General features: G+C 49.0%; 1 protein-coding gene across 1 annotated transcript in view; it reads left to right on the top strand.

Annotated features, from left to right (window-relative positions):
- IGHMBP2 (immunoglobulin mu binding protein 2) overlaps positions 1-18,321 on the top strand; it is a gene marked incomplete at its 3' end in the record, with an annotated part of 137,080 nt that overhangs the window by 35,592 nt on the left and 83,167 nt on the right. The window contains exons 5-6 of the mRNA XM_015412828.1: positions 6,851-7,014; positions 7,937-8,137. Coding sequence (XP_015268314.1) covers positions 6,851-7,014; positions 7,937-8,137 — 365 coding nt within the window. The remainder of the gene's footprint in view (positions 1-6,850; positions 7,015-7,936; positions 8,138-18,321) is intronic.

Here is an 18,321-nt window from a genome sequence, read left to right as displayed (position 1 = left end):
GGCTTCTCATCGCCCTCCTCATAACAGATACGCCAAATGAGTATTTATTTATTTACTTCTTTTGTACTCTATCTCCCCAGTGGGGACCCAAAGCTGCTCACATCATTCTCCTCTGGTCCATTTTACCCTCACAACCACCCCGTGAGGTCGTTTAGGCTGGGAGGGTGTGACTGGCCGGGGGCACCCAGAGAGCTCACACGGCAGAGTGGAGATTCGAGCCTGGCCCCCCCCGGATCGGGGCCCAGCGCTCTAACCACTACACCACACTGGCGCTCCTGTCTTCAGACCCGGATAGTACAATGACTTTTAAAGTAATCGCTTCGATGTAAAGTACGGTGACAAAACTTGGGCTTCTTGGGCTGTCATTATAAGGACTCAGACTTCTGAAGGGCGTGATCTTTGTTGCAGGCCAGAAGGAAGTTGGGGCTTGAGACCAATGCTCCTTCTAAGCTGTGGAGTCTTGTGAGCAAAACTTCTACTTTGTGAGCTACCGGCATTAAAGTTGTGAGCCAACGATTGGGCTACTGCATAAATTAGTCTGCTCTGGAGCCCTCCCTTCCCGAGCCAAGACAACAATGGGTGAGCTGCAGGCTAAAAAGCTGTGAGCTGGCTCACACGAACTCAGCTTAGAGGGAACAGTGCTTGAGACCTTCTTGAATGGTAAATGCAATGTAAATGAAATGGTTGTGTGTTTTTTTTTAAATTTGACAGGTATTTAAAATGGTTTAGCATAGGAAAAGGAGTACGACAAGGATGTATATTGTCGCCTTGCTTATTTAATATATATGCAGAGTACATCATGCGAAATGCCGGCCTAGATGAATCACAAGAGGGAATTAAGATTGCTGGGGAAAAGATCAACAACCTCAGATATGCAGACGATACCACTCTGATGGCAGAAAGTGAAGAGGACCTTAAGAGCCTCTTGCTCAGAGTAAAAGAGGAGAGTGCAAAAGTGGGCTTGAAGCTCAACATCAAAAAAACTAAGATCATGGCATCCGGCCCCATCACTCCTTGGCAAATAGAAGGGGAAGTCGTGGAAGTAGTGACAGACATCACGTTCCTGGGATCCCAGATCACCGCAGACTGTGACTGCAGCCATGAAATTAAAAGACGCCTGCTCCTTGGGAGGAAAGCGATGTCGAACCTAAACAGCATGATAAAAAGTAGAGACATCACCCTGCCAACAAAAGTCCGCATGGTCAAAGCAATGGCATTCCCATTAGTCATGTATGGCTGCGAGAGTTGGACTATAAGGAAGGCCGAGCGCCGAAGAATAGATTCTTTTGAACTATGGTGCTGGAGAAGACTCTTGAGAGTCCCTTGGACTGCAAAAAGATCAAATCAGTCAATCCTAAAAGAAATCAACCCTGACTGTTCCCCGGAAACTGAAGCTCAAATACTTTGGCCACAAAATGAGAAGGGAGCCCTCACTGGAGAAGACCCTGATGCTGGGAAAGATTGAAGGTCAAAGAAGACGGGGACGGCAAAGGATGAGATGGTCAGACAGTGTCATAGATGCAACGAACATGAAATTGAGCACACTTCAGAGGACGGCGGAAGACCGGAAGGCCTGGCGGGAGCTGATCCATGGGGTCACGAAGAGTCGGAGTCGACTGTGCGACTGAACAACAAATTTAAAATGCTGGCTGTGAACTTCTTTGAGTTTTCTAAAAGCTTACAAAGAGAAGCGGATGTTTCACAGAGTCAAGCTCGACGTTCTAACGGGAGAAAGATTTAAGCAGAGTTTGTTACTTGGATTTGTCCTCATTTGAGGGACCCTTCTGGCTGTTGGAAGAACACCAACCTGTGATGTTGCACGTCGCTTTTTATTAGGTTTTGCTTTGAGCGCCTCTCCTTGAAGAAGAGTTCTATAACTCAGACATTTGCTTCTGGCAGTCTAAAATTATCTGGTCCTGTAAATATATTGTTGAGTGAGAACATCACGGTTAATAAGAACCTAAAATAGCAAGACGAGTAGAGAAATCAGTAGCGTTAACAACTCTGTACTTCCTACAAAACAGCCTCGAAGTCTGTTTCCTGTTAGTCACCATGGCAGAAGTCTAGAAAACTGAATGGGTTCGGAGATGGCATTGTTCTTCTACCGCATGGGATGTGATGGCTCCTGGCAGCCTGGCTTAGCAAAGGTGGCATCTTCTGACGGTGCCAGCTCCTTGTGGCGACGGAGGCTTTAAATAGCCCATTCAGTGTCTTTTGCCAGCCTGAAATTAAAAATGCCTGCTCCGTGTAGCCTTTGCCAAATCCCAGCGAGCGACAACTCCTACTTACCAGCTGTTCTTCTTTGTAAAATCCCCTTCTTATTTTTTAGTTGATTTCCCCTGGACCTTGGAGACCAAACGTGCTTCTGCTTGTTGCTGCCCCGCTGCCATCAAACAAGCCGTGGAATAAAGCCTAGAGCCGGGACCCCCTTGCATAACTGGCAGTTGAAAGGGCAAGGCTGGCGTACCAAAAGTGAAAAAAGAATGCCAGGGATAGGAACGCCTCAAATGCTTGCTTGCCCAAGGCTGAAGGCGTGCAAAAAGATGTAGGACTGCAGAGTGTCGTCACTGTATGAACTATCCGGCGATGAGGATTTTAAAGTTTGAAGATGATGTTGGCTGTGTGTGGTGTTTGATTCCCCCCCCCCCAATGTCACCAAGAAATATGTCCCCGTCAAATCCCAAGAGCACTTTTGAACAAAGAAGTTTCATTTTTTCCCTTTAAATTAATACTAATACTAATAATACCTTTCGATTTATTGATCGCTCAATCCGGCAGAGCTACTGGCTCTGAACGATTTACAGTTACACGGTTTCACACAAGGGACTAAAAATTTCATAGGGGTAAGGGAGGACAACATATAATTCTTTTAAATAGCACACATTTTGCACCCAACGGGGATTTTTGTTCAGCTGTAGGCTTTAGACATGTTCCGGAGGCATTCACTTTTCGGCTTGACTTGATGACATTGGTTCTTCCTGGGCTGCTTTGAATCGTAGCGCTGCACTGCCACCGCCTGGCCGGATTGGCCCATCACAGGCTTCTTAATGCCGAAGAGGTCTTTTTATCAGGCTTACGAGCTTACGAGCTGGACATTCCATTCGCCGGCTAACACCTCCCCTACGGGGGTTTAGTGTGCCCACCCTCTCTAAGGAGTGGTACCCATTTTATCTACTCGCCGAAGCTTTCGAACCCCTGGGTGGACGGAGAGCTGGGGACAAGGCTGGTAGCTCACACCAGCGCAGGCTAGAACTGACAGCAACTCTGTTCAGTTCAGATGTTAACCAGAAGATAAATCCTCTGTGCCACCTCTCCCCACATTAATAGGGGACACATGAACAGATAAGTGCTCATAGCTTAGGGGGCAGCAAGACAGTTGAGCCAGCATTCTAGTGAATACCCTGTATACCATTTCTGCTGCGTACCCTCTTTTGCCAGCAGCTGTGGAATGTGCTGCATGCCCTTTTTTAGTGTTTATTTATTTATTATTTAAAGCTTTTCTTTGCCACCTTTATTCCCAGCTCAGGGTCTCCAGTGTCTGCCTTTGAGCCTAACTAGATGTTACAAACGGTGTGAGTTTGCCGCAAGGACTTGCAGCCGTACTGTAGTTGCTGGTTTCAGGGGCAACTCGTGGGTAAACGTACAGCAGGGCTCCAGTTTGGATCCAGAACCACTGTACTGCAGAAGGAGGGATTTCTGTGCTGTTTTCTGTAGCTGAAAAGCCTGTGAGACATGGTGAGGGGATTGTTATTTGCTCTGTGGGGAGAAAGCTGAAAACAGCTGAAAACACCTGTCAGGTAGCCCTGTCATAGATCTGGAATGTGTGTGTGTGGGGGGATCCTCCTCATTCTCAGCTCTTTCCTGCCCAGCTACTTTGTGCTATCTTATGCTTGACCTTGCAGATGTTCCAGCTCCTACTTTCGCGGCTGGGAAAGTTAATGGCTTCCCTGCTCTGCTCGCTTGCTTTGCCGCACGCGTGAACTATAACCATTGGCCTCTGATTCCAGGGTGAATGTTTGATTTCACTACAAGTCAGAGGCCCTAGTATAGCCGGCCATTCCTGACACAAGCTGTACACGTGTTCTTTAGTACTGGATCTACCAATGAACACTTATCTTCTAATGAAGCCCTGTGTGGTGTGAACTAACTAAGGAGCCTGACAACACCACAGGGAAGAAGGTGGGAATTCCTCCTTCTAATGCACAGTGGTCCCAGTCCAAGGGACCCTGAGGGACCCTGTAGCACTGTCACTCATGAGTTGCTACTAGGACCTGGCATCTGCAGTATAGCTGCAAGTCCCCATGGCAAACCCATGCAGTTTGTAACATCTAGTTACGCTTTGCATCCTCAGCTCATAAGTGCTTTGGAACTGTGTAGAGCTCCCAATTTTTCCTTCATTCTGTAGCTGCCATAATACGGGCACTAGCTTTGCTCGAGTAAAACATGCAAAGTACTAGAAGCTATGGGTACTAGAATAATGAATAGGTGCCATGTGGAAATATGCTTTAATGTTGACACTAACCCACTGCATAAAAGGTAAAGGTTCCCTTGCTCGAAAGCCAGTCGAGTCTGACTCTAGGGTTGCAGTGCTCATCTCCGTTTCAAAGCCGAAGAGCCAGCGCTGTCCGAAGACGTTTCCGTGGTCATGTGGCCGGCATGACTAAACACCAAGGCGCACGGAACGCTGTTACCTTCCCACCAAAGTGGTCCCTATTTATCTACTTGCAATTTCTTGCTTTCGAACTGCTAGGTTGGCAGGAGCTGGAACTAGAGACAGTAGCTCGCCCCGTCTTGCGGCACCCGGGTCTTGAACTGCTGAACTACTGACCTTCCACAGCCTGCAGTTCAGCGTCTTAACCACTTGAGCCACCGCAGCTCCAACCCACTGCATACATGTTAGGAAAAGGAGGCAGATGTTGGACACGTACTTCTTCACCCAAAGAGTGATTAACACTTGGAATTCACTGCCACAGGAAGTGGTGGCAGCTACAAGCATGGACGGCTTCAAAAGGGAATTAAATAAGCATATGGAGCATATGGAGCAGAGGTCCATCAGTGGCTATTAGCCACAAGGTATAGATAGGGACTCTGGGGCAAGTGATGCTCTGCCTTCTTGGTGCTTGGGGGGGGGCAACAGTGGGAGGGCTTCTAATGTCCTGGCCCCACTGGTGGACCTCCTGATGGCACTGGTATTTCTGGCCACTGTGTGATACAGAGTGTTGGACTGGATGGGCCTTTGGCCTGATCCAACATTGGCATCTCTTATGTTCTTATGTTCTTAAGAAGTGGACATCATTTATTTTGTTCTGTACGTCAGATCAGTGTTATCCATGTAAATGTTTCAGCGTCTTCTGAAAAAGGATCAAAATATCGATGTAAGGACTACATTGGGTTGGATCCAGTGATCCATCAGCAGAAGGTACTGAAAGCTGCCGATCTTTCCTTTTTTCCCCCTCCTCCCTCGCTCCTTTTTGACCCTTGGAAAATGGATGCCTAGGGTCACGGGAGCAGCTTGGACTAACCGCCACAGGGGCCAAAGGGCTGAGCTGAGGAGGGGTAAAGGGATAAAACTAAGTCTCCTACTGCTTCACTCATAGGAGCTGCGGTGGCTCAAGTGGTTAAGACACTGAACTGCAGGCAGGCAGGTTGGGAGTTCAGCAGTTCGAGACCCGAGTGCCACGTGACGGAGTGAGCTCCTGTCTCTGGCCCCAGTTCCTGCCAACCTAGCAGTTTGAAAGCAAGAAATTGCAAGTAGATATAAATAGGTACCGCTTTGGTAGGAAATGTAACAGCGTTCCGTGCGCCTCGGCATTTAGTCATGCTGGCCACATGACCACAGAAACGTCTTCGAACAGCTCTGGCTCTTCGGCTTGGAAACGGAGATGAGCACCGCAACCCTAGAGTCGGACTCGACTGGCTTTCGAGCAAGGGAACCTTTACCTTACTGCTTCACTCAGTGGAGCTGCCAACAGAAGAGGTCAATTCAGGGAAAGGCTTCTGATCCTTGTGACTACTGACTGCTGGGTCTGACCCATTCACTATAATAGAATATTAAATACCAAAGAACTTCTGAGTCGTGGATGTATTTCATTTGTGATTCAAAGAATCGTGTTGTGAAGGTATGGCATGTGCTTTGACCTGTTAATGAAGGAGAGCACACATATTTTACAAGTTCTCAGGAAGATCACGATGGGCCTACTGTAAATGGTGCAGTGTTCTTTAGAAATGCAATCTGGCATTGCTGTCTGACGTTCTGTTCCCAGTGATGGTTTGCTGAGACATTTTGTCTCTGGAACATGAAACCTGAAGACTGAGATATTTGCCGCTAAGAAGAAGAAGAAGAAGAAGAGATTGGATTTATACCCCACCCTTCACTCGGAGTCTCAGAGCGGCTTACAAACCCCTTTCCCTCCCCCTCCCCACAACAGACACCCTGTGAGGTGGGTGGGGCTGAGAGAGCTCTGACACAAACTGCTCTTTTTCAAGGACAGCTGTGCCAGAGCTTGTGACTGACCCAAGGTCACATCAGCAGGTGCGAGTGGAGGAGTGGGGAATCAAACCCGGTTCTCTCCCAGATTAGGATTCGTGCACTTAACCACTACACCAAACAGGCTCTCTCTCTCTCTCTCAAAGGAAGCCAGATCTCAGTGGAGACGCCCACAGGGGATCCTGACTTCCCCCGTGGGTTGATCAGGGTGTTTCCTTTGTTGAAAAGGCGATTCTGGCCATCTAATGCAACGGTGCTTCCAAGAACAGCCTCTTATGTGGACCGTCGTGCTTGCTTTCTTGTGCAAATGTACTTTGCGGGGACTGAGATCTGAGCAAATGTTTCTCCTGCTGCTTCTTACAGGGCTGTTGAAGTTCTACAATGAATCACTGGATGCCTCCCAGGAGGAGGCTGTTCGCTTCTCGCTGGCACAGAAAGAGCTCTCGATCATCCACGGGCCACCTGGAACAGGCAAAACAACCACTGTGGTGGAGATCATACTCCAAGCTGTGCAGCAAGGCCTGAAAGTGAGTAAGCGGGTATCAATCCTAAGGCGCTGCATAATTCCCAAATCAGAGTGGTAAGATGCAGACTGTCTGTGGACCGGCAGCAGATCTGATCCCAGAGCGGAGGAGGCCACTGCCCTGCATGCGTGTGCGTGGGGGGGGGGGTTGGGGGCACAGCTCATGCTCTGCATGGAGTAGGTCCTGAGACTCTAGAGAGCCACCGCCAGTCACAGTAGAATAATCCATCCCGGGTGAGGTGGAGCAATACAGTCCTATGGGCTATGCTGCTCAGGATCCCTTACCTGCAAATATCAGGGATTTTTCATGGGAGCTGCGGTGGCTCAAGTGGTTAAGACGCTGAACTGCAGGCTGTGGAAGGTCGGTAGTTCAGCAGTTCGAGACCCGGGTGCCGCATGACGGGGTGAGCTCCCGTCTCTAGTTCCAGCTCCTGCCAACCTAGCAGTTCGAAAGCAAGACATTGCAAGTAGATAAATAGGTACCACTTTGGTGGGAAGGTAACAGCGTTCCGTGTGCCTTGGCGTCTAGTCATGCCGGCCACATGACCACGGAAACGTCTTCGGACAGCGCTGGCTCTTCGGCTTTGAAACGGAGATGAGCACCGCAACCCTAAAGTCGGATTCGACTGGCTTTCGAGCAAAGGAACCTTTACCTTTACCTTTACCTTTTTTCCTTGCCATTCCTCTGCAGACCTCAGAGAAGCATACATGCTTCCCCCCCTCCCTATTTTGTCCTCACAGCAACCTTGTGAGAAAGGGTCAGCCGAGAGAGCGTGACAGAACCAAGGTCACTGAGTGAGCTTCCTGGCAATGCGGGGATTTCCATTCAGGTCTCTGATGCCGAGGCGGTCTCTTTAAACTGTCTGGAGCTCAGCTTTTGCTTGAAGCCGCCACGTTAGCGGGGCTTCCTCTGTTTCCTCCTCAAGGTCCTGTGCTGTGCTCCGTCTAACATTGCTGTGGACAACTTGGTTGAAAAACTTGCTAGCCATAAGGAGCGGATTCTACGCCTCGGTCACCCAGCTCGCCTCCTGGAGTCGATACAGCACCATTCCCTGGATGCAGTCTTGGCACGCGGGGATAACGCCCAGATTGTAGCGGATATCAGAAAGGAGATGGACCAAGCATTAGTATGTGTTGCCTTCTGTTTTTCACAGTCTGTTTTTTTTAGTTCAACAGCCATTCTGAGTATGTTGCCAGTGTGCGTCAGGCAATGTTCCCTCTAAGCTGTGAAGTCTTGTGAGCTACTGGCATCAAAATTCCGAGCAAGCGATTTGGCTGTTGCATAAATTAGTTTGCTCTGGAGCCCTCCTTCCTGAGCTAAGACAAAAATCTGTGAGCTGCAGGCTAAAAAACTGAGCTAGCTCACACTCACTCAGCTTAGAGGGAACCCTGGTGTCAGGTGTCTAGAAGCTGACAGTGCACAATCAGTTGAGTTATGTAGAATGCAGAACACTATGTGTTTTGTCTTTTTGCACAGTTTGGTGTAGTGCCAGTTTGGTGTAGTGGTTAAGTGCGTGGACTCTAATCTGGGAGAACCGGGTGTGATTCCCCACTCCTCCTCCACTTGCACCTGGCTGGATGACCTTGGGCAAGCCGTAGTTCTGATAAGAGCTGTCCTTGAAAAAGAGCCGTTTCTGTCAAAGCTCTCTCAGCCCCACCCACCTCACAGGGTGTCTGTTGTGGGGAGGGGAAGGGAAAGGAGTTTGTGAGCCGTTCTGAGACACCTTTGGGTAGTGAAGGGCCATGGGGTATAAATCCAATCCCCTCCTCCTCCTCCTCTTCTTCTTCTTCTGTGGGGTTGAGATCCAGCCGCCTTGCTCCAGCTTCTTTCCTTCCTGAATTTGCATTCTGCATTTCAACATGGGGAAAAAATCCTTGTGTGTTTCAGACCTCTAAGACAGGTTCCTCTGCTGAACTGACCGGGCCTTCCCCTTAACAGAGTCTCCGCCATCATTGTTTTCTAGGGTTGCCAAGTGCGATCTTCGCCGCAGCGGGGGACTCCGCTTTGCGCACACGCACCGCATCCTCATCACTCGGAAGTGACGCGACCACGCCGGGCATGCTGGGGGCGGGGCCACGACCACCCGAGGGAAAACTCTGATCTGCCCAAGAGCCGTGGCCCCGCCCCCAGCGTGCCTGGCGTGGTCACGTCACTTCCGGGGGGACTTGGCAAGCCTGTTGTCTTCCTCCGCCCCCTTCCCAGTCTCTTGCTTACCTTTCCCAAGAAGCTGCCTGTCCACTATCCTTTTAGTAAAACGTTTATTAGCCTCCTTTCTTCCTTACGGAGCTCAAGGCGGCTTACAATACAAATAAAAAACATGCGTCAAACCAAAATTTAAGGTCACAGTTTAGGACTGCTTTAATCAAACGCTATCCTAAATAAAACCATTTTCAGGTGTCTTCTCCATGGACTCCCTGCTTTGGGGTCCAGCAGGTCAAGCTGTGGTTCCTTCTGTCGTCTTTCTCTCGAATGTCTTTGACTTTCTCATTTAGGGTTGCCAAGTCGTTGCAGTCGCCGCAGCAGGGGACTCCCGGGCGGCAACTGGAGCACGCACACACACTGCACAAACATCACCTGGAAGTGACGTTAGGACGCCGGGCACACTACCATAGAGTTTTCCCTCCGATGGTCATGGCCCCGCCCCCAGCATGCTCGGCATCCTAACGTCACTTCCTGGTGATGTGCACATCGGGGCGGGGTTCCCCACGGGGCCAGATCCACCGTGGGGAATCCATTGCATAGCTGGATCAACCTCTTGATTCCTCGCCATTCAGTGGACTGCATCTTTCATTTTTTTTCCTTTCTGTTTCAGTTTCCTGAACTGCCTAAGAGCCATAACTACAGAACTGTTTGCTGCTCTCTGTTTATGACCTATGGAGTTGGTTCAGTGCTGCTTTCATTGAATAGGGTTGCCTGGTCCATATCATCTGCCAGTGGGGGAACTCTGGAGGCTCCCTTCCTGGAGGCTCTGGTGTGTGTGCTTTCCGCACGCTTTGCAATGACATTACCTGGAAGTGATGCCATTGTGCTAGGCACATCACTGGGGGGGGGGCGCTCTACCATAGAGCTTTTTTTGCTAAATGCTAGAACGTCCCCCTGGCGACATGCCCAGCGGCAGTGAAGTCACCTCTGGGTGATGTCATCGCACCAGACATGCCGGACGCTGGGGAGCTCTTCAGGGGCAGGGGCAGCGGGCGTATCGGAGGGCTGGAAATTGGGGGGGAACCCGCCCCCATCATGGGGATGGCAACCTATCTCTCCCTTATATATAACTGAGTAAGACGCAGGAGTCACGCAGCGGAGAGAAAATGCGCACCAACAGTGTTTGGAGGCTTGAACTGTCCGTCAGAAGCTTCCCCAGCTTCCATTGGCTGTGTCGCCTAAGTCCCACCTCAGAACACAAAGGCTGCAGCCCTGCCTCTGCACCCGGTCCCTTCAGACGTCAGACTACTGCTGACAACCACCTGGTGGGTGAGTGGATCCGGGGAGCACTTGAAGAGCGGCGGCAATAAGCCGCTCGCTGCCGCCCGACTCCAAACCCCCCCCCCAACTAGCCAGGGCTGGAGGGAATCGGTGGAAGGCCGGCTTTAATTTTCGCTGCCCCCCCACCTTCGCCAGCTTTCCGGGGGCAGCAGGCGAGGGGCGGTGGCAGCACTGAGCCAACCCCGATGCCCCTTTTTCCCCACTACCCCCTTCCTCACTCTCTCTTTCTTTTTCCCGATCTCCCTTCATTCTTTCCCTCTCTCACTTTCTCCCTTCATCCCCATCGCTTTGACTTCTTCCCCCCCTCCCTCCCTGTCTGTCTGGCTTTCTGACTGTCTGTCTATGTCTCCCCCTCCCCCATCTTCCCTCCTCCCTCCCCCCCGCCCTGTCTGTCTCGCTTACTGACTGTCTGTCTGTGTCTCCCCCCTTCACCCTTCTTTATTTCTCCCTTCCTTCCTCTCTTTCTCCAAACCCCTCTATCTATCCATCTACCTATCTATCTACCACCCACCCACCCTACCTTTCTAGGGCCCATCTGATTTGTTTTCAATTCCCTTCCTAACAATCCCCAGCATAGCGTTGGCCTTTTTTATTGCAGTCACACACTGTCTTGACATTTTCATTGAGTTATCTACGACGACTCCAAGATCTCTCTCTTGGTCAGTCTCTTCTAGATTTCTGGCTCAAGTTTCTGGCTCAAGAGTTGAGAGGAATCTGCAGTGAAATGGGGGAAGAATGAAGATGACTTTCATGAAACCCTAATTGACTGGGGTGGCATGTGGAAGGGTAGTCCTTGATGGATTGTGCTCACTGCCTTCATTCTTCCCGATTTCCCTGAAATAGAGACAGCAACATTTAGAGCTGCCTGTAGCTTTGCAGCTTGAAACTGGTAGGAGACGTAGCTGTGCACATTCTCCCTCAGTTTCCCCCTACGCTCGCCTGGCAAAACCAGCAAACAAAGTTTGGGAGTATGTTGTCCTCTTCTTTATTTAATTTGCTGTTTTAAATTTAATTTAAAATGTGACACTAATTTAATTGAGATAATACATTTTAATGCAAGTGATTACATTTCTTTCCCAATGACCTTGTATGAGATGTCTTCATAATGCCATTAAACACACAGTGCTAGAAAGCATCCTTTGTCACACAGAGACACGCCTGGTATTGGTTCCAGAATGTAGCACAGACCATTCTGTTTCTGGCTTCTTTGCTGCTGCTTCTTTTCTTTTCACCCATTTGCTTCTGAGTTATTTGAATCTCCGGGGAAGCGATGTGGTAATTTGACGTACCTTGTGAGCCCCTTTAAAACCTTTGCTGCTTTTGCACCTACGGCAGCATTTTTATTACCAGTTATATCATCTATATAGCTTTTTAAAAATTTTTTTGCAAAGAGTGTTACAGCTGTTAATGTGTGTCTCGTGACAACGTTTTCCCAGGGCAAGGGGTTGCTGTTCTCCAGTACTTTACAGATTTTTGAACTGAGACTGAGAGTGACTTGCCCAGGGCTACTTTGTTGCCGTACCAGAACCTGAACCCAAGACTTCATACATCTATGCGAACCTTGTGTTCCCGTGCCTATTCTGGCTCTCATCTGAGAATAATTAAACTTTCTTGGTGATGTTTTCTAGCTCTCCGGGGGGAGGCGTGGCTAATTGCCCCGGCGCAATTTGATCCGTGATTACGCGATCAGACGCGCTGGCGGTACACCACGGGTCCTTCCCTCGGTGTCGGCGGGTAAACGAGGGTGGTGATCACATGATGATCCTGCAGCGCGGCAAAGAAGCGGCGCAGCGCTTTCGCACCAGCAATGGCTCGGCGCCGCTGCCATGACAAACTGGGTCATTTTTTTTTAAGCCGAAACTGCACTTTCGCTTTTCTCTTTGTGCACATGTGCCATTGGGTGCTTGTGCGCATCTTGTGGAGACTTGGGGGGGGGGGACCTGTTTGCGAAGGGACATGGGCAGGCGCCGGATGCCACCACTGGAAACGCAATCAGACGCCAGCCCTTGCTCCGCGGTTTCCGGAAACTAGTACCTCGGAGGTACTAGTTTTTAACTCCGCATCTTCGGCAGGAAGCCTCAGGTTTGCCACGGGAGCTCTACGCTTCCCAGATGTTGCGGTGTGATCGTGCCCAGAAAATCCGCCTATCTTCCATCTCTGTAGCGTGGCTAATGCTCCGTGTGACCACAGCCTTGGTGATGTTTTCTAGCTCTCTCTTCTCCTAAACCCTGGCCTGCAACTACTTTTGCTGGATGGCCATTATAAGTAGAAAAGCGGAAGACAGGGTTCCCAGAATGCACGTCCAGTGAAGCCTGTGGCCACAGCGACACTTTCCTCTGCACATCCTCTGGTCTCTGGATTGGCTGCTGAGCTTCAGCCTAATACCCTTCAGGAGAGCTGATTTGACTCTCAGGTTGTCAGTTGAAAGCTTCCCTAGTAAAATGCTGGCTTGGTCAGTAATTTTCTGGCAGAGCTCAAACATCTCTCTTCATATGTACAAATACAATAGGGTATCTCTGCAGAGAAATGTAACTGTGGTATGTTATGACTTTATGGAGGAGTGCTGACTGAAGAGGCTTGTAGATCTATAAAAATTCATCTGCAGTCATCACCCATGCCAGCTGCTTATGCTTTTCCTGCAGGGCTGTTATGTATTATTCACCAATTTAGAGATTTTTCTTTGAACAGATATTTACAGGCCTATACACAAGTTTGTGGTGGGGGGGTGGGATTTCCTGGGTGTTCTGAAGTTTTCTTGGGTTTGTGGAGAGGCAGTGCTGAAAATATGATGCTGGAGAACTATGGTGCTGGAGAAGACTCTTGAGAGTCCCCTGGACTGCAAGAAGATCAAATCAGTCAATCCTAAAAGAAATCAACCCTGACTGTTCCCTGTAAGGCCAGATAATGAAACTGAAGCTCAAATACTTTGGCCACCCAATGAGAAGGGAGCACTCACTGGAGAAGAAGACCCTGATGCTGGGAAAGATTGAAGGTCAAAGAAGGCGGGGACGGCAAAGGATGAGATGGTTAGACAGTGTCATAGATGCAACGAACATGAAATTGAGCAAACTTCAGAGGATGGTGGAAAACAGGAGGGCCTGGCGAGATCTGGTCCATGGAGTCGCGAAGAGTCGGACTCGACTGTGCGACTGAACAACAACAAAGTGCTGAAACAGGAGACAGGCTGGATGGATAGACAACATAATTGGATTCCATGCCCGTTTGAACAACCGCAAGTTGTGCTGTGAAGCCCAGTCTTGTTCATTGCTTTTATGCATCACAAGATCAGTCAAGTCCAGGCCGAAAAGGAAAAAAGCCTATGTGGTTATTGTAGGGATTGGCAGCCATATGGTATCTAGTTGGTAGTAGTTAGTTTGGTCGTTCACAAGCTGCGCAGGCCTGGCCTTTGCCTGTAACAAATCTGCAATTGTATAATATGTCAAATGGAGTGGGAACAAATGCTGACGGTAGTCCAGCTGTGCTTTCTTGTCGTCATACTTGCTCAAATGCAGCGTGCAGGAAGGACACAGAAGAGTCGGTGCAGAATCTAACCCAACTGCCCGTTTTCTTCCTCGGGGCTGTTCTGTCACACCAACTGAAGTGCCCCAGCACACTCACACCCACGGCTCCTGACTGAGCTGTGGTCTGTTCTGTGAGCCCCAATGACATCAAGTGAGCCGAGGGTCTACTTGCCCCGAAGTTCTTTACCAAAATAAATAGGATTGTGTCTAAAAGGAGTCTTCGGCAGTCGATGTTTTGGTGCCCCAGTGTTCCCTCTCCTTTTTTATTTTCTGTTGCTCTGCAGGAGATGTGCCCGCTTGTGAATTGCATCTGCCAAGTCAAAACTCCAAAAATAACACATACCAGAGCTGTGACATTTTATGGAGCCAGGAGTGTTCATAGATAAGGAATCTCTATTATGATCTGTCGAGCCGTTCCAAATGAAATATGTTCTCTTAAAGCTCAGTGGCAGCCTATTTAACTGGAGAAGAATCAACAACAGCCCAACTGCCGTTTGTCTGCTATCAAGTGGGAGCTAAAGTTTACCCTCTCGCCCCCACCCCTCACCTCAGAAGTTTGTTATTTGTACTATGGCCACATTTCTCTTCATAATAGTCTTTAAGTACCAGAGAGTTGAAGCAACTGAGAAGCTGTTCTCTGTTTGGAAGAGTCCCCAACAGCAGTCTGTTTGAGAGCTCAATGCCCATCCAAACTGAATTGCACTAGAAGATAGTTTGCCAGACGCTGCTCCTCAAGCGTTAGGGCCGCGTGTTACAGACATTCCATCTTCTCTATATTGTTGCCAGCAGGGGTCATTTCGTAGGAAAAGAGGTGCAGGAGCTCATTAGCATAACTCATTAGCATAACATATTTGCATATGTCACACCCTCTGATTGGGGGCTGCTGGGAGCAGGGGGTGGGGCTTGTTGCATGTGCCCGCCCCCTGGGCTCTTTACTGCCAGAGCTCCGCTCCTGTGTGCTCCTGCAGGAAATGACCCCTGGTTGTCAGTATTTTGGGGACTTTTGGTTTGGTATAGGTGATGCTTATACAGCTGGATCCTGTGAATGACAAGCACAAGGCACTCATGGGAGTGCATCCTCCCCCACCTTTCCTTTTCCCCAGAACCCTCTGAAATAGCATTGTCAGGAGTAATCTGGCAATACCTTTTTAGGGGGTCACATGAGGTTTTTGGGGAAGACCTGTTTTATGAATGTTTGTGCTCATGGTTTATAGATCATCCTAGGAAAATAGTGAGGTGATATCTTGGTCTCAGGCTTGATTCCCGCTGTACAAGTGCTGCCCTTCTGCATCACACAAGATTATTTTCTTGAATTTTGAGCACTTTCAGTTGGCTCCCCTGAAAAAAAAGGCGATTTCGAAATGATTTGCACGAAGACCAGATGGATATCACTTTGTACTTATTACTTTTTAAATGGCTGCAAAGTAATTGGCAGTCTGGCAGGCACAGGGAAGCTGCTCACAGTGACCACTCAGTCAGACTGGAACGGGCAGGAAGGCCAGGTTGCAGTTTAATTTGTTAGATGAGATACCGGCTCATGTAATCTGGCAACAAAGGAATTGGGCTGAAAGAGAGTGACTCACGGAAGGCTACCCTTTGCAGGGCTGCAGGTTTTTGGACCTGGCTTTTCATGGCCCAACCCAGCACTCTTGCTTCTGTACCACGTTGGCCCACGTAGTTGATCCAGAGGGCTCCATAGGAAGCTTTAGGGCTTGATCCCACCCCCCCACCCCATTTCTTCAGGGTTGGTTTTTTCCCCATTCTGTTATTCTGCATAATAAACACTGTACTAATAAAAATAATCTGATGGATTTTGAATAATTTGTGTTCATTGCTGAGGGCAGCGCTGTGATACCTGTCTGTTTTGAACAACAGTGTGCCTTAAGGCTCTAAGACGTTTACTCGAATGTAATGCAGGGAAAATGTAGGATGTGTGTTTATAATGTGGGGTTATTCTGCTGGGTGACCTTGAGCAAGCCGTAGTTCTGGCACAGCTGTTCTTGAAAAAGAGCAGTTTCTGTCAGAGTCTCTCTCAGCCCCACCGACCTCACAGGGTGTCTGTTGTGGGGAGGAGAAGGGAAAGGGGTTTGTAAGCCGCTCTGAGACACCTTTGGGTTGTGAGGGGTGGGGTATAAATCCAATCTCCTCTTCTTCTCTTCTTCTTCTTTCAGGGTTTAGGAACATAGGACAATATCTATGCACAGAATTCCTCATTTTCCTGTGTTTCTCGCAGTTTTTCCACCCCCTTCCAACCCATGGAAAGATGTTTCTAAGGCTTATTGGACTACCTGGAGGAACAGCCATATATGTTAGCGGGGCTGGATCGAGGAGGATAAGGAGATGAAATAGCTTCCCTTTCCTCTTATGCAAGTTCAGCTCCGGGGAGGAAAGAGATCGATTTCATCCCTTTTCCTTTCCTCCCTTTGGTCCTCCAACCTTCTCAGCTGTTCCTCCGCACAGATCCTGTGACCCCAGGAAGGGTTGTTCTGGGGTTTGGAAAGACCTGCATCGCAGGAGAGGAGTGTGGGCGAACAGTGTGCCTTCCACACACAGAGTGTAGGGTGTTGCCCATCGCTTCAAATAAAAGGTGTGACTCGGGCCATTTTGGCACCAAGTCCTTTGGCCAAAAGCAGTTCAACTGCAGAACATGTGCGGTACATTCCTGAAGTACGGAGCAAAGTACATTTCTAAGTTACCCCAAGAGAATCCCGATAAGTGATTGGTGAAGGAGAGTGTGGACAAAGGATTTATCATCTCTCTTCCTCATCTCCCGTCCCAGTATTATAGGGAAAATGCCGGTGAAACACAGCTCTCATGGGTGGTGGTCTTATGTCATAGCATTTAAAGTAGCTTGTTGTGTGATCCTATCTTGCAGGGGTCCATTTTCTCACCTCCCTAATCTTTTGTTGCCTCCTGAGCCTCCCCCCCCCCCTTGTGCTGCTGGTCTGGTATGAGCTGAGCCCCTAAGGCACTGGCTGGGCTGCTGGCGTTTGGCTCGCTCCCGGCTAGAAGTGTGTGTGGGGGGGTGATGGGCAGTGGTGTGTGCCCATCGTTTCCAAGACCTGCACTGCCAGTGGTGCGAGCGGAGCCCTTCCACGGCTGGCAGCATTCCCGAGCCTGGCTTGCTCCCCACTGTCAGGTGGATGGGAGGAGGCAACGGTCACAGGCCTGTCGTTGCCTTACAAGCCTACACAGTGTCCTGGACCGAGTGGACTTGACTTGTTCCCCACTGACAATGGGGAGAGAGGAGGTTACAGGCACTGGCAGCCAGGCTCAAGGCAAACTGGTTCCAAGTTGAGCCCTGCGGTTTCCTTAGCATCCCCCTAATCCCCCCCCCTCAGTTTGGTGCAGTGGTTAAGTGCGGGGACTCTAATCTGGGAGAACCGGGGTTGATTCCCCCCTCCTCCTCTTGCACCTGGCTGGATGACCTTGGGCAAGCCGTAGTTCTGGTAAGAGCTGTCCTTGAAAAAGAGCCGTTTCTGTCAAGAGCTCTCTCAGCCCCACCGACCTCACAGGCAATGTTCCCTCTAAGCTGTGAAGTCTTGTGAGCAAAAATTCTACTTTGTGAGCTACTGGCATTGTGAGCAAGCGATTTGGCTACTGAATAAATTAGCTAGCTCTGGAGCCATCCTTCCTAAGACAAAAAGGTGTGAGCTGGAGACTACAAAACTGTGAGCTAGCTCACACTAACTCAGTTTAGAGGGAACACTGCTCACAGGTTGTCTGTTGTGGGGAGGGGAATGGAAAGGAGTTTGTAAGCCGCTCTGAGACTCCCTTGGGTAGTGAAGGGTGGGGTATAAATCCAATCTCTTCTTCTTCTTCTGAGGACAGCCTGGGTTAAGTATATTGCTGTTGAGACTACATTTAATTTAGTAATAACAATTTAGGGGCTAAGTAGAGTTACTTTGAGGGCAATGGCATATTAAGCAAATTATCAAAGCCCATGGAAAGTACAGACATCTATCCTGTGTCTTACTTTGCTGCCAGTTTAGATCTGTGACTTTAAATATGCATCTTCAGGCACCCAGGTGAAACAACTGCATAAAGCAATGTTTTTCAGAATTATCTCCAGAACAATTCGTAATGCAATGTGTTTAATTATAGAACACACTGTATTTGCTCTGTTTTACCTAATAAGATTACAGGGTGGTTACATATTAATGATGTGGAGTTACAGTGTACTGTTTCAAAAAGCATCTAGACGTTAACAATGTATTTTCATTATTTATTTTTAGTTCAAGCTATTAGCAACAAAGGTTGAAACATATATATCATTACCCATTGTTTATGCATACCTTAGGGCATC

This window comes from Gekko japonicus, unplaced genomic scaffold (genome assembly GCF_001447785.1).
Source record: "Gekko japonicus isolate JY-2015 unplaced genomic scaffold, Gekko_japonicus_V1.1 scaffold1149, whole genome shotgun sequence".
NCBI lineage: Eukaryota > Metazoa > Chordata > Lepidosauria > Squamata > Gekkonidae > Gekko > Gekko japonicus.
The sequence above is the reverse complement of the archived record's forward strand: the minus strand, read 5'-3'. Positions and strand labels throughout refer to the sequence as shown.